The sequence below is a fragment of the Bos javanicus genome, chromosome 22 (assembly GCF_032452875.1).
Source record: "Bos javanicus breed banteng chromosome 22, ARS-OSU_banteng_1.0, whole genome shotgun sequence".
NCBI classification, from domain to species: domain Eukaryota; kingdom Metazoa; phylum Chordata; class Mammalia; order Artiodactyla; family Bovidae; genus Bos; species Bos javanicus.
The window spans coordinates 56,741,738-56,756,706 of NC_083889.1; the positions used below are offsets into that span (position 1 = coordinate 56,741,738).

At 50.8% G+C, this 14,969-nt stretch overlaps 1 protein-coding gene across 16 annotated transcripts in view; it reads right to left on the bottom strand.

Moving 5' to 3' along the window:
• LOC133235547 (peroxisome proliferator-activated receptor gamma) overlaps window positions 1–14,969 on the bottom strand; it is a 215,160-nt gene that overhangs the window by 24,719 nt on the left and 175,472 nt on the right. For 14 of the 16 annotated variants that reach the window (XR_009732588.1, XM_061397190.1, XM_061397186.1 and 11 more), the window contains 5 exons: window positions 12,324–12,538; window positions 10,447–10,528; window positions 5,785–5,821; window positions 1,942–2,452; window positions 824–901 (listed from right to left, as the gene is read on the bottom strand). Coding sequence is in view for 15 of the 16 variants with exons in the window: in XM_061397190.1 (XP_061253174.1) it covers window positions 824–901; window positions 1,942–2,452; window positions 5,785–5,821; window positions 10,447–10,528; window positions 12,324–12,538 (923 nt within the window). In the remaining variant the exon portion in view is untranslated. Of the gene's footprint in view, window positions 1–823; window positions 902–1,941; window positions 2,453–5,784; window positions 5,822–10,446; window positions 10,529–12,323; window positions 12,539–14,969 lie in introns of those variants that run through there. The other 2 variants (XM_061397181.1, XM_061397192.1) reach the window with 2 other exon arrangements.

The window sequence follows — 14,969 nt, forward strand, 5'->3', positions numbered from 1 at the left end:
TGTGTGTATATGTACACACATACATATGGGCTTCCCTGGTGGCTCAGACAGTTAAGAATCCGCCTGCAATGCGGAAGACCTGGGCTCAATCCCTGGGTTGAGAAGATCCCCTGGAGGAGGGCATGGCAACCCACTCCAGTATTCTCGCCTGGAGAATCCCATGGACAGAGGACCCTCGTGGGCTGCAGTTCATGGGATCTCAAAGAGTCGGACACGACTGAGTGACTAAACACAGCACGCGTGCGCACACACACACACACACACATATATATATAAAACCACTGCACACTTTAAATGAGAGTGGTATGTATATGCTCTGTGTCTCAATAAACTTGTAATTTTTTTATGCTTAGTCGCTCAGTTGTGTCCGACTCTTTGGGCCCCCAGGCTCCTCTCTCCATGGGGACTCTCCAGGCAAGAATACTGGAGTGGGCTGCCGTGCCCTCCTCCAGGGGATCTTCCCAACCCAGTTCTCCCACTTTGCAGGTGGATTCTTTACCATCTGGGGCACCATGTTTCTACAGTAGCTGGTAAAAAAAAAGAGTAAAACGGTATTTGGACAATCTGAAACCCTGATGTCAAAAGAAGAGTCACGTGACCCCTTGAAACCTCTGTGGGATGATATCGGGCAGGACCCACAAATGGACCTCCTAGAGTGGATAAAACAAAGGCCGAGGAGTGAAATGCAGATAGGCCGACGGTGGGCGCTGCCTGTGGTGGTCTCGGTACCCAAGTGCAGGCAGAAAGGCACTGAGGAGGGCTTGTCTACACTGTGGCCCAGGCCCGAGGCCCACGCTGAGAAACACCATGCTGGCAACATTACCTCTTCTAGGCTGAGCTGCAGATACTCAAAGATCCTGAACGGATTTCTCCTACATACCAGTCTCTTCTGCGGCAACACCTGAAGAGGAAAATAAGATACACGTAGGACAAACGTAAGCCCTACATGTTATACGGAGGCTGCATTTTAAAATGAACATACTTCTGCTAAGTTTCCCAGATCCACACTTGCTGGATTCTGTTAAAAATGAAATTTTCTATTATTTATGTAGAAAAAGAGGTTTTTTGTTTTCCTTTTATAGCTGACCCTTGAACAACATGGGCGCTGGGGCGCCGAGCTTCTGGGCAGCTGGAAATCTGCACGTAACTCCCGGTTGGCCCTGCAGGTCCTCGCTTCCTGTTGTCTGTGGATTCAGCCAAGCCCGGGTCGTGGAGTGCAGCACTTATTACGGAAAGAAACACTCTTCTAAAGGGACCCATGTTCCCACCCATGTTGTCCCAAGGTCAGTATTGGCATCTTGACTTATTTTTTTTTATCCTCCATGGAGGATCGTTTCGTGGGTCAATTTTATGTGTTGCTTTTTTTTTCGCCTGACTGCACACCTCACAAGCACATGCCTAGGTTCGTAATGAGACTCCCTTCTAAAGGCAAGATAACATTTCTTCACGTGGGTGTTTCACGTACTATCTAATTATGAGACTGCTTCTCACTTGCAGCTTCCATAGGTAATTCTGGGGCAACTGTTGAGTACATCCCTTAACAAAGCGGCTCCAGCTCTGCGCCCCACGTCCTCCTGTGATGGCTCCCGCACACCTGAGCCTGTGCCCATGGCTACCCTCAAGACCTGCTGACCACCACTGCGTTCTTCTGCCCGACAGGGGACAGGATGTTACCTGACGTGCATTATTTCCTATGTGTAAAGCCAGGTTATTCACAGACTCTGAGGTTTTAGTTGAAACAGCCCTCCTGGCTGCTGAGCCCACAGGGCCGCTGGGGCCTGCAGACGGTCTGCAGGGTGTGTCCTGCACCGGCGCGCCCAGGCCCCAGGCGCTGGACACCGGCCCACTGCCAGGGCCCAGGGAGGGCCATCCCTGCTGGCCAGCATCTCTGGGCCAGGAACAGACGGCTCTGCAGGAAGTGATCTCTTCTCTTCTACTTACATCCCCTGCTGGGACCTCTTCGCTCTCGCTCCCGGCACACACAGCTTCCTCCACCAGCACATGCTCAGGCCCTCTGTCTCCGGCTGGGACCAGACCGGCTCTCTGGCTGCTGTCCCCAGGATGACCACCAGATGGCAGAAGGAGAGCGTCCCAGTGGCCGTGGGGCAGAGGTGCGGGGATCTCGGCCACATGTTCACCTGAGCCGTCTGGGGTTCGGGGCTCAGGCCCGGGGCCCTCCTGCGGGCTGTTTGATCGCTCGCTGGAATCCTCCAGATCACATGACTTGCCCTCGACCCCATTCACGGCAGAGAGTTTCTCTCTGTCTGCTCTGCCTTCTGATTTGGAAACCACCTCGGAGTTGGGCTCATCGCCCAAAGGAACCTCTTCCATCATTTTCAGATGAGGATGCTCAAGGGGCTTTGTGTAGCCCTCGAGGACGCTGCGCACCATGCTCTCGTCCCGGCCTTGTCTTCGCAGGAGCTCTGCGGCCCACTCCACGCTACGCTGATACCTGCAAAGGGGGACGTCTGTTAGCAACAACACTTCAATGTCGGTACTAAAGAGACAGCACACACACACACACACACACACACAAAAAAAAGACAGCTGAACGTGTGAAAACGGTGGGAAGGCAGTACGCCAAAAAGTCTACAGTTCTTCTTAATGAGGTAAATTATTTCTTTACACTTCTCTGCATTTTCTAACTGCTCTGTGATAACTATTGTTGTGTTATTTATTTTTATTACAAAGTTTCATTTAATTTGCTTAATTTGAACAAAAAAATGACCCCAGCTTAACAAAGTGTGAAAAATTTATGTGATTTAAACCTGGTGGACTAAGGACTTCCCTTAGCGGCCAATACCCCATGCTCCCAGTGCAGGGGACCCAGGTTCAATCCCCGGTCAGGGGACTAGATCCCCCGTGCTGCAAAGATCCCATATGCACCAACGAAGATCGGAGATCCAGTGTGCCACAACTGAGACCCAGCACAGCCAAATAAATAAACAGAAAAAAACCCCAAAAACTGGTGGACAAAATGATCTAGGTAAACATAGAGAGAAAAATGGTCGTCCTTTGTCAGGGTTTGCTTTGTATTATTTTCCATTTTGGATATCATGACGTTTTCAGACACATATTCCAGTCACAGAAAAAGGTCTTTGCTTAGTGTTGGAAAGCAAGATGAGAATTTTAATGAACATTTTTCACAGGACCTACCAATGTCTACACCACGCATGGAAAGGAACAATTACAATTATATACACCCCAGCGTCTTAAAAAAAAAAAAGACCCCTCCTCCACAATTTTCAAAATGTATTTTAATGAGATGATACACTACATTTCTTAAACCTGAAGGCAAGCCCTGAACACTTCCCAACTTAGAAACAGCCACAGGTTTTGTTCAGTGAAGCAGGGCCAACGGCGGACAAGGCTGCTGGGGTGTGTCGTATGGTACAAGACGGCATACGTGTGGACTCAGATGGGCTCTGTTCACCTCCACCTACAGCGATCCGTCTGGAAAGCATTTGGAGAAGCCACATGGCTCGTGGCAAGACAGCTGTCACTTTTCCCCTCACCTTGGGCATCCTGCCTGGGTGCAGATGACGGGATGCGTCGTGGTTTGTAAACTGCCGATGACACAGGGTGAAGCAAGGAAGCTGGCTTCTGCTGCGGCCGCCTCACCCTGACGCATCAGAAGTATCTCCAAGCTGTCCACGCCCTGTGTGTCCTGCACGGGGATGGGCCTGCCGTCCCGTGTGTACCAGAAACGGTATCACAGATGTGAAGACTAAGACCCGGTGAGGCCGCTCTATGTCTGTGAGACGGGTGCGGCTGTGGCCACACGTGCGGGACCAGAGTCCTGGTGTCTCATGTTCAGCCCCGCCTCGCTCCGCCACTCCTGGGTGGCTGAGCCAGTGACGTAACCGCTGCGTGCCTCAGTTTCCGCCCATAAGACAGAGGCAACAGTACAGTGACCTCGTAAGGATCACGTTATGTGCTGCTGTTTCTAATCGGGGTAAAACGTCGCTGCCCAGAGAGCAGCAGGGGGTCTCTCCTCCTGCATGAAAGGCATAGCACAGCCTTTTCACACGAGCGATCTGAAAGCATCTGTGCTTTTCACGCCACCTGTAATGCCTTCTAAAGCCTTCGTGGGTCTATGCATCTCCTGTGTCTGAACAAAAATGTGTATTTGTGTCATGCTATTTTCCTGGGGAAGGGATCCTCGACTTTTCAGCAGATTCCCTGAGTGAAAACACGTGAAAGAACCACTGTATTAAAGACTCAGTGGCTCCCGCTTTGGGCAGATGGTGGAACTGAGAGAAACAAAGAGAAAGTAAGAGAGCGAAAGAGACAGCGTGCACACAGGCCCCTGCTCTGCCCTCGGCAGCAGAGTGGTTGAGGCAGACGTGGGTCCACGCCCTCACTGTGAGCACGAGGTTCTTGCACCAGCTATGAGCCCGCCTCCCCAGGCTCAGGGACACCGGTGCCTGCCCCAGGGAGCTGTGAGCACGGCTTAAAGGGGACCAGACACGTGAAGGGCTCGGCGCACGGGCAGTGCTGGACGAGTATTTGTTAGCTTTTGACTGTGGGGTCTTGGGGGCACACCTGAAGAGTAAAATCATCTTGACTCCAGACACAGTACGTTTCACAAAAGGACGCTTTAACAGATGGAAGCGAAGGCCTCAGCGGGCACTCCCTGGGAGGGGGAGTGGGAGTGGGCTCCTCCCTGTGACTCTGAGCGATACCACTCGGCATCCGGCTCCTTTCTCTGCTGTCCTGCCACTTTGCATCACACCTGAGTCCCTGCCTCTAATGACCTCACGTTGGCTCGTGGACAGCGGCTGCTGAAGCGCGTGCAGGAAAGCCTCCGAGGCAGACCGGTGATTGACCCATGGCAGAGGGACACAGAAGAGAAGGTGTCCTCCCGCTGGTGGGCGATGCCTTTACAAAGTCCTGCTGTGATCAGCTCCAAACACCGCTGGAGAAGCAGCAGGAAGAGAAGAGGAGGAGCTAGGAAGCGTAAGGGCAGAGCAGCAGCTCTGATCAGAAGCCAGACTGAGGCTGGTGACCCCTCCAATCCATCCCAGGGCCCCCCAACCCCTGAGTGGGGGCACCTGAACACGCCTCAGCTTGGCAGGCACTCCTGCCCTCAGACACACATCTTCTGTCCGCAGAGAACACCCTCCTCCACCTCTTACTGAAGGTTGACCTATTATTGGAAATTCTCAGCAGAACGGTTTTCAGTCAGTCTGCTTAGGTCTAAGTGCTGATCCTGAGCAAGTTAACGAACTTCTTCCTGTTCTGTGTCCTCACCTTCCAAGACAGACAACAACAGGACTGACCTCCGAGGGGCAGTGAGAGGACGAAAGCAGCTAACCCATAAAGCTGCTATGAGCGCAGTGCATGTCGCATGGGAGACGCTCCAGAAACGCTGGCATGTGCAAGTTCACAGTCACCCCCCACCCCAGGCTCTGGAGCTGCCCCGCCTGGTTCAAGTCCTCCTGGGCAGCTCTCGGGAGACTCCCCACGCAGGGAACGCAAACAACTACACCCACCTCAAAGGTTTCCCGAGAAGATGAACGGGGATGATACGGGTAGGTGGCCTGGACCAGGAATGGCGCTGCCATGACAACGGCAACGATGCTGACGGTGAGGGCGACAGCCCGTCACGATACTCATCACGGAAGAGTCACCTGCCTCCTCCTCTCCCACGAGAGTCTACAGTGACCAGACCACACGGCCCCAAGGAGAGGACCCAGGGCTCTCCTCCGCTCACATATCCCGTGCCTGGCCAGCGCCTGCCCCATGTCATCCTGCCCACGGCCAACGTCCGCCAAGACTTACTTCTTTGATGTGATTACCGGCAGGTCTAGCTTCATATCTGCAACAACAAGGAAGTAGCTGTTAATTTACGGACTGACAGCCTAGAAAAGACAGAGAGAATTCCAAGGCCTGCAAAAATCTCACACCCAGGAAGTTGATTAATCCTGTCCAAGCAGCCGCAGCGAACACGTGCTGTATAAACCACCGCTCTCTGCTGCCCACAGCCCCTGCAGGTGCTGCTGACCCGTCAGGGCTCAGACATAACCCGGGAACCCTTCTCAACACTCCAGCTGAGTGGCTGCGGCACGGAGCGGGAGACTAGCACCTCTGGATGCTCAGGCCCTCGACTTATTTATTTTCACTTCCCAGACCAGGGATCGAACCTGTGTCCCCCGCATTGCAAGGCAGATTCTTAACCACTGAACCAACAGGGAAGCCCCAGGCCCTCCATTTCTATGAGAGCGCTGAGGCCCTAAAGGTGCACGCTTCATTCTGCTGGGCATCTGGCCAGAAGAGTCTTTCTGCCTAAAGCGTTGCCGAGGTCACTTCACGGTGTAGGTTTTCGTCCTCGACCTCCCTGACCCTGCCCGTGGGGAAGTCATCTCTGTTTCCTGACTCCCTGCCCAGTGCTCTAAACGCCGGGAGTCGCTGATGTTCGGCTTTAAAATCCTAGGGAAGTGAGTTCACAGACTCCTATCTCCTTAGGAATGAGAGTTTTCCTGGTGTCATGACCTTCCTCTTCTGGTAGTTTTACAACAAGCAACAATTTAGCAAGTGTTACTAACACCCTTCCACTTACCAAGCACAGGAAATACAGAATCATTAAAGCAAATCCCCTCTCCTTGAGATACTCACACTCTAGCTGGGGAGACAGACCAGCTGTATGGTTGATTCTAACCTCAGCTGATACATAGCAAGGAAAGCAAGTGTTGTCAAGGGACTGGCTTACTTGAACTGGAAGGGTTAGGAAAAAACATGAAGGAGAAGGAATAATTGAGTTGGGCTCTGCAGAATAAGTACGAGTTCACCAGGCAGACCAGGGGAAAATGCAGAGGGATCCGTGCAGAGGCTGGGAGATGGCAAATGCTGCACGGCAGGTTCACACAACGGCTGGCAGCCCACGGTGGGTGTGGTGTCAACAGGTACAACGGGGTAGAACGGAACAAAGGGTGGAAGGTACGGCTGAAGCCAAAATGCTGAAGAACATCCTAAGATGGACACTTGAGATCTACTCCCTGAGGGCAGCCTATGCCCTTAACCTCTGCTTCCTTGGCCTAAATCCATTTCCTTCACATTTTGGTCACTATTGGAAACTTTAGTTAAACTACATAGATCAGGAAAAGCTCAACGGTTAAGACCATCACACTATTTGAAACTTTTTATTACTTTGCCAAGTATTAGTAACTACTGGGGCTGGGTGATGAGGACAAAGTCATGATGCTTATTTGTTCTACTTTTTTTTCCCTCCCTCTTTAAAAAGTAAAACTCTATGAAACAATTTAAAGTGTATAAAAGCAGAAAGAATAGTATAATACATTTCCATGCTCCCATCACTCAGCTTTAACTCACAGCCAGTTCAGGCTTCCCTGGGGCTCAGTGGTAAAGAATCTGCTTGCCAATGCGGGAGAAGTGGGTTTAATCTCTGGGTGGGGAAGATCCCCTGGAGGAGGAAATGGAAACCCACTTCAGTATGCTTGCCTAGAGCATTCCATGGACAGAGGAGCCTGGTGGGCTACAGACCATGGGGTCACAAAGAGTTGGACGCGACTGAGCAACTGAACAAGTCATGCTCCGTCTGTCTTCTGCCCCGGCCCCCAGATGATTCGAAACACATACCTCACATCATTCCATCTTTGGTGCTTGTGTGCTCAGCTGCTAAGTTGTATCCGACTCTCTGAGACCCCCTGGACTGTAGCCTGCCAGGGCTCCTCTGTCCATGGAATTCCCCAGGCAAGAATACTGGAGCGCATTGCCATTCCCTTCTCCAGGGGATCTTCCCGAGTGTTCACAGTAACTGGAGAGCAAGCCTGAGATGGCCCGCGGAGGATGACACACGTGGGGCCCTCCACCCCTCACCGCAGTGGAGACCATCCTGGACCAGCTGACAGCCACCCAGTCTAGCTGGATCCATCGCTGGATCCATCACTGTGGCCAGCAGATCCATGACTAACCAGATACGAGCCCATCCAGACAAGAACAGCAGACCTACCCAGAACTCACCTGGAGACTCAAATGAGCAAACACAGCTGCTGTTGAAGACCACTGGATTTTGGGGCGGTTTGTTCCACAAGATCGTGGCAGGAGATACAAAGTGTATCCCATTAGGACTGAATCGCCGTGGTTTTGTTTTTGACCGTACCACATGGCATGTGGGATCTCTTTTAGTAAACGGACTTATTTTTGGCCATGTGGGGTCTTCGCTGCTGCGTGGGCCTTTCTCCTGTTGCAGAGCAACAGCTCTAGGGCTCTTGGGCTTCAGCAGTTAAGGCACACGGGGTCAGTACTTGTGGGGGATGGGCTTAGTTATTCCGTGGCCTACGGGACCTTTCCGGACCAGGGATTGAACCCGTGTCTCCTGCATTTGCAAGGCAGACTCTTCACCACTGAGCACCCAGGGGAGCCCCTATCATGTTTTAAAGTCACTCAAAATAGCTTCCCCTGTGGCTACACCATCAACGTGATATACAGATTCTTCATTTTCTTGATTTTTTTGTATTTCTTTTAAATGAAATTAACTTTTTCAAATTTAACTTTCGCTTGTAGTCATGTAATACGTTTACAAGTTTCCAAAGTCAAATCTAGTCTCACTTCTCTCTCCATCCTATTCTATCCCTCCCTCACAGGCATCTAAAATTATAGTTTATGCTTCTTTACATTTCAAAACCTATTTGCAATCTCCTCCCCTTAGATGACCCGTGGCACACTGTCCTTTACCTTGCTTTCTCTGCTTAGAAATAACAGCCTAGTGAGCCCCTACTCCTATCGCAGCTCCACAGCACATCCTTCTGAGAATGGTCTATACTTTATTCTGCTGGTACCCGCATGGCTATTTGGGTTATTTCTAGTCTTTTAACATTAGGAAGAGTGTTGCAACGAACAGCCCTGGGCTCTTTCTTTTCATATTTTTGCCAGCTTATCTTTAAGATAAATTGTCAGGAGTGGAATTGCTGAGTTAAAAGCAAACGCATCTACTGGACAACTGGGTACCTTCGGGCGAAACAATGAAGCGGGACCCATATCCTACATCAAAGAAAAATTAAATCAAAACAGATGAAAGACCCAAACTTGAGAGCTGAAACTATCAACCTCTTAGAAGAAACCCTGGGGAAAATCTGCGTGAGCTTGGATTTGGCAATGGTTCCCTAAACACGACAGCAAAAGCACACGCAAGCAAAGAAAAAGGATAAATTAGACTTCATTAAAATGATAAACTCTTGTTACCATGTCACGCCCATTAAAATGGCTACTATTCAAAAAAACAAAATAAAGGAGCGGTGGTAGGGATGTGCAAAAACTGGCAAACCTTATGCACTGCTGGTGGGAATGTAAAATGACGCAGGTGTGATGGAAACAAGTTTGTGATTCCTCAAAAAATTAGAATAATCGTTTGATCCAGCGAGTCCACTCCTAAGTATACACAGAATAAAAACGGGTGTCCATACGGAAACCCGTACATGAATGCTCAGACCAGCACTACTCGTGACGGTAGAAACAACCCCGATATCCGTCTATGAATCAACAGATAAACAACACAAAGTATATCCTACCACGGAACAGCACTCAGGATGAAGTTCTGATCATGCTATGACACAGATAAACCTTGGAAAATTTATCCCACGTGAAGGACGCAAGAGCTTTTTCCCCTTACAAGAAATATTTAGAAGGGGCGAAATCAAGGGCACAGAAAGCATGTGAAAGTTACCAGGGGTTCGGGGGAGAGGGGGAGGAGGGGGGGTAAGTGCACGTGTGATTTCTTGGGACATCCAATTCCCTGTGTAACGGCCATATCACCTGCAGCCCCAACAGGATCACGTGAGTGTTTCTCAGGGCTTACCAACAGGGCACGCTGCAAAACTTTAGGATTTGTCATTCTGATTGCTGAAATGGTATCTCAGTGCAGTTTTAATTTCTATTTTTTTCTTGCAATATAATGTTTTAAAAAAATTCTTTCTAATTATGTTTTAACCTGCTGGTATTGGTTACATACTTACCATGAGACTCCCCTTAGAAAAATACACCAAGATGAAAGATTTATAAAGTAAAGAGGAACAGCTATTGAGAACTACACACATTAGTACATTTTACAAATACATCAATGTCATGGTTACTGTTGCAAATTCCAAACCTAAAAATAAAATATAAAATTCGCCTCGCATATGGGTGAGCAGACACTTAATGACTAGAACCTTCCATATGCCCAGGACACTGTGAGGCAATGCTTAAGGACAGAAAAGTCTGAATAACACTTCTGTTAATTTCAGAAATTAGATGAAACACATTTTCCCCAATTGTTAAGAGCCCTTTCACCACGATTAGAATTATTTTAGCTGATATTTTTAGCAGTAAGATTGCCAGTGGCATGTTACTTCTCCTTTGGAATTTTATTGTATAATCTTGTGTGAGACCTAAAAATGAAGAAAAAAGATAATTTGCCAAAAGAATGCAACGTTGTACCAGCCTTACCTTTCCATTTAGCAACCAGCTTAGGATCTGAGATTGTGAAGTTTGGTCGGCTTCTGGACAGGATGCCTTTTCCAAAATAACCCTTCCGGGAAGAGAAGAAAGAGAGTTAGCTCATGTTGAGTTATTCATTTTTTAGCTGAAGGAGAACTATCTGAGTTAACAAGAGAGTCATCGCATTATTCACAGCTTGACATCTTCCCTTTGATTACGTAATGATTACTCTGAAGATCAATCATAGCATTTTTTTTTCCCTCCGATTGTGTGAAGGGAGCTGGGAAGTTTCCTGTGCACCTCATCTGTCTCAGGAGTAATGCTTTCAGTCCGGCCCGGGGAGCTGAAGGTGAAGGGCAGATGGAGGCAAGGTGTCCTCCGCACACGTGGGCCAGGAGCCACGTCCACCAGACACAAAAACCTTCTTGGATTCCTGTGAGCCCAGAACTGGTACTCCTCCTCTCCTTCCTGCTGACTCCAAAAACTCTGGCTCCCTCTCCACCATTTCTTAAAAACCAGAAAATATTTAAACCCATAGACAACTGAAATAATAAAATGAACACCTTATACCCTCCTCCCAGATTCAACAGTCAGAATAAATGACCAGTACAGCGCTTAAGCCTCTGCTAAATGTTATGTGTTGCGACTGTCGGAGAGACTGCCCTTGGCCTGGACCTCTGACCCACCAGGGTCAATGCCATCCACATATCCCACTCTGGGAGGCTGGCTGTGACATGGATTTTATATAAAATCACTCGAGAAGCCACACTTACAGAGGCAGGAAGTGGATCGGGAGTGCCTGGGCTGGGAGTGGGGGCAGGGATTAGTACACGGGGCCCCAAGGAACCTCCTGTGGCCGTGGGGAGGCTCCACAGCTGGACCGTGGTGTGGCTGCACAGCTCTCTGAGTTTGTTACGGTCGTTGTGGTGTACACTTGAAAGGGCGAATTTTACGGCTTTATACACACAGAGTCGGACACGACTGAAGTGACTTAGCAGCAGCAGTAGCATACCTCTATAACGGAGAAGGCAATGGCACCCCAAGCCAGTACTCTTGCCGGAAAATCCCATGGACGGAGGAGCCCGGTGGGCTGCAGTCCACGAGGTTGCTAAGAGTTGGACATGACTGAGCAACTTCACTTTCACTTTTCACTTTCATGCATTGGAGAAGGAAATGGCAACCCACTCCAGTGTTCTTGCCTGGAGAATCCCAGGGACGGGGAGCCTGGTGGGCTGCCGTCTATGGGGTCGCACAGAGTCAGACACAACTGAAGCGACTTAGTAGCAGCAGCAGCATACCTCTATAAAGCTGTCTTAAAAGTGTCTCCAGCGTTGAACTGGCTACGGAGCAGAAGATAAGGAAGCTTCCCATCTCAACCCACACCTATCAGTGATGGGAAAAGCCAAAACTGGAACTCGCCTTCATCAGAGGAGAGGTCCTCAACCAGGAGGCGGGGCAGGTGAGGAGCCGGAGGACAAGCAGAGGCCTCCTCTGGGTTGTCCTGTGGCACAACAGTCTGCGGCTCCACGGTCACCCCCGGGACGGAAGGGGGTGAGGGCCACACTTTACCTCTTACCCAGGATGTTTCTGTAAACTGCTTGAAATTTTTTTTTTTTTAAACAATGAACAAACACATGTTGCTTTTACAATCAAGAAGCAAGAAAGGTCGATGCACTGACCCAACTTCACTGCTACAATGTGGGTTCGTGGGTGGGGGTTATGGTCTCTGGGCTTAAGGCTTCGGGGTACCCGATTCAGCTCCCACGCTGGACCAGACCTCAAAGAGCGTGTGCGGGTCACTGGTGGTCTGCTTCTGGGGGTGGGTGGGGGAGCACGGCTGCCTCGGGGCTGTGAGGGAGCGGCCGGGCTGAGCTGCCCACACCTACCTTTCCGTAGAGCTGCTCCATGTCTTCCAGGCCCCTCACGATCACATGGCTGTTTATCATCTCAGCCCGGAAGATTCGGAAGTCCTTCTCAGGACCACGGTCCTGACCGCAAGGGATGGGCAGGGGAGACTCATAGCTGTCGTGCACTCTTCTCTTCCTCTTTGGGGGACGGAACACCGCCTCAGCCATCTTCCCAAGTGACTGTTCCTTCAGGACTGTAAGAGACAGACAGAAGCAAGTCAATTGGTTACCACGCCAATCAGACAGGCGGGTGCCTGAATACCCAGGCTCAGATAAACCTCGTGGCCTGTGAGAAAAACAAAATATTCAAAAGGGACAAAAACAAGACGGATCTGTTGGAGCGGTACAAACCCCACTCCCCGAGGAGACCCCCATGAATTCCACAACAATGCCCCAGGAGTCATGGTACGATTTCTGATCGCAGCTGGTGCCTCTGAGCCTAGAGACAGGTCCATGGGCACAATGCTACTCAAAGGCCTCCTGCCAGCGGGCCCAAGAGGGCTTCTGCCCTCGAGGATTCCTCCCGCCCGCTCACTCGGCCAATAGACATTTACCGAGCACCCACCAGAGGCTCCTAATCACAAGGGGTGCTGGGGACAGAGGGAAAACCAAAAGCACCCCGTCCTCAAAGAAGTACAGGTAGTGAGCATTTCGTGTTCCAAAACAGGATCATCTCCCAGTTTTTCAGGTAAATTAACAATAATGACAATGACTTTATATGGTCATCCTGAGCGGCTGAGAGCAGGAAGCGTCAGGCCAGGGTGTGGGGACTGGAATTGGCTCCCCGCTGCCCAGTCGTGTGATGGGCAAAACTTACTTTGTCTCTCCAAGCTTTTGTTTTCTTCTCTGCAAAATAAGGACAAAAACAGGCTCCATCTTATAGTGAAGACCCAGAAGGAGCCTAGGACAGCCTCCAGCACGTGGCACCGAGCACTCTGCGTGTCCACTATCGTTACTATTACAGGCAGAGCGCTGCCAACACTGCTGATGGATGAGAAAGCAGGGCCAGGTTAGAGAAACGCTGTCAGAGGCCCGGAGGGGAAGGGCTCGGCTCCGTCCTCCAGGTCCTGCCGGGAGCACGGGCGGCAGCCGTCCCTCTCGTTTGGAGGCTCAGTGCTTCTCCAGGTTAGGGGCTGAGGGTTATGGAGAATCCTGGAATTACTTGACACCCAGCAGTACTAGAGTCCCTTGAACAGCAAGGAGCTCAAACCAGTCCATCCTAGAGGAAATCAACCCTGAATATTCACTGGAAGGACTGATGCTGAAGCTCCAATACTTTGGCCACCTGATGCAAAGAGCCGACAAACCCTGAGGCTGGGAGAGACTGAAGGCAAGAGGAGAAGGGGGCGACAGAGGAGGAGATGGTTAGACAGCGTCACCGTGACTCAATGGACCTGAGTTTGAGCAAACTCTCCGAGACAGTGAAGGGTAAGGGAGCCTGGCGCGCTGCAGTTCAGGCAGCTGCAACGAGTCGGACATGACTGAGCGACTAAGCAGCAGCAGCGCTCTGAGGGAGGAAAGGAAGGTGAAGCTGGTATCGCTCCCTTCCTCAGCCCGAGGAGAGAAAACAAGGACAAAACACACACAGGCTGCGTTTCAGTAACGGCTGGAGGAAGGAAGTCAAATCGGGTGCGCTGCTGTGATAAAGACAGAGGAACTCAGCCACGGGCCAGGGGGGAAACGCAGGGAGTGCGGGAGACAGGGCCCGGCGCCCCACGTGCTGGGCAGGTGCGCCGGAAGGAGACGGGGACTGGAACCTGCTCTGCCCCCACTCCCAGGGCCCGGCGCCCCACGTGCTGGGCAGGCGCGCCGGGACGAGATGGGGACTGGAACCTGCTCCACCCCCAGGCCTGGCTCTGGACTGGATTGAGGCTGACAGCACATGCGGTGCCTGAAGACCCAAGGGCGCTGTACCACTCACGTGTTTAGCCTCCTGAGCTCCAAACGCTCGCAGGGGAAAAAGCACCGCTGACTGCTTAGCTGTGCCCTGCACTTGGTACCAGCATCTGTTGGACACAGGAGGCACTCAAGCCTGAAACAGCCAGTGAAGGCAGTGAAAGCTGGGGCAGGAAGCTGAGGGGCTCCTAGGGTTTCAGTTCAGTTCAGTTGCTCAGTCGTGTCCGACTCTTTGCCATCCCATGAACCGCAACACGCCAGGCCTCCCTGTCCATCACCAACTCCCGGAGTTTACTCAAACTCATGTCCATCGAGTCAGTGATACCATCCAGCCATCTCATCCTCTGTCATCCCCTTCTCCTCCTGCCCCCAATCCCTCCCAGCATCAGGGTCTTTTCCAATGAGTCAACTCTTCACATGAGGTGGCCAAAGTATTACAGTTTCAGCTTTAGCATCAGTCCCTCCAAGGAACACCCAGGACTGATCTCCTTTAGGATGGACTGGTTGGATCTCCTTGCAGTCCAAGGGACTCTCAAGAGTCTTCTCCAAAACCACAGTTCAAAAGCATCAATTCTTCGACACTCACCTTTCTTCACAGTCCAACTCTCATATCCATACACGACCACTGGAAAAACCACAGCCTTGACTAGACAGACCTTTGTTGGCAAAGTAATGTCTCTGCTTTTGAACATGCTATCTAGGTTGGTCATAACTTTCCTTCCAAGGAGT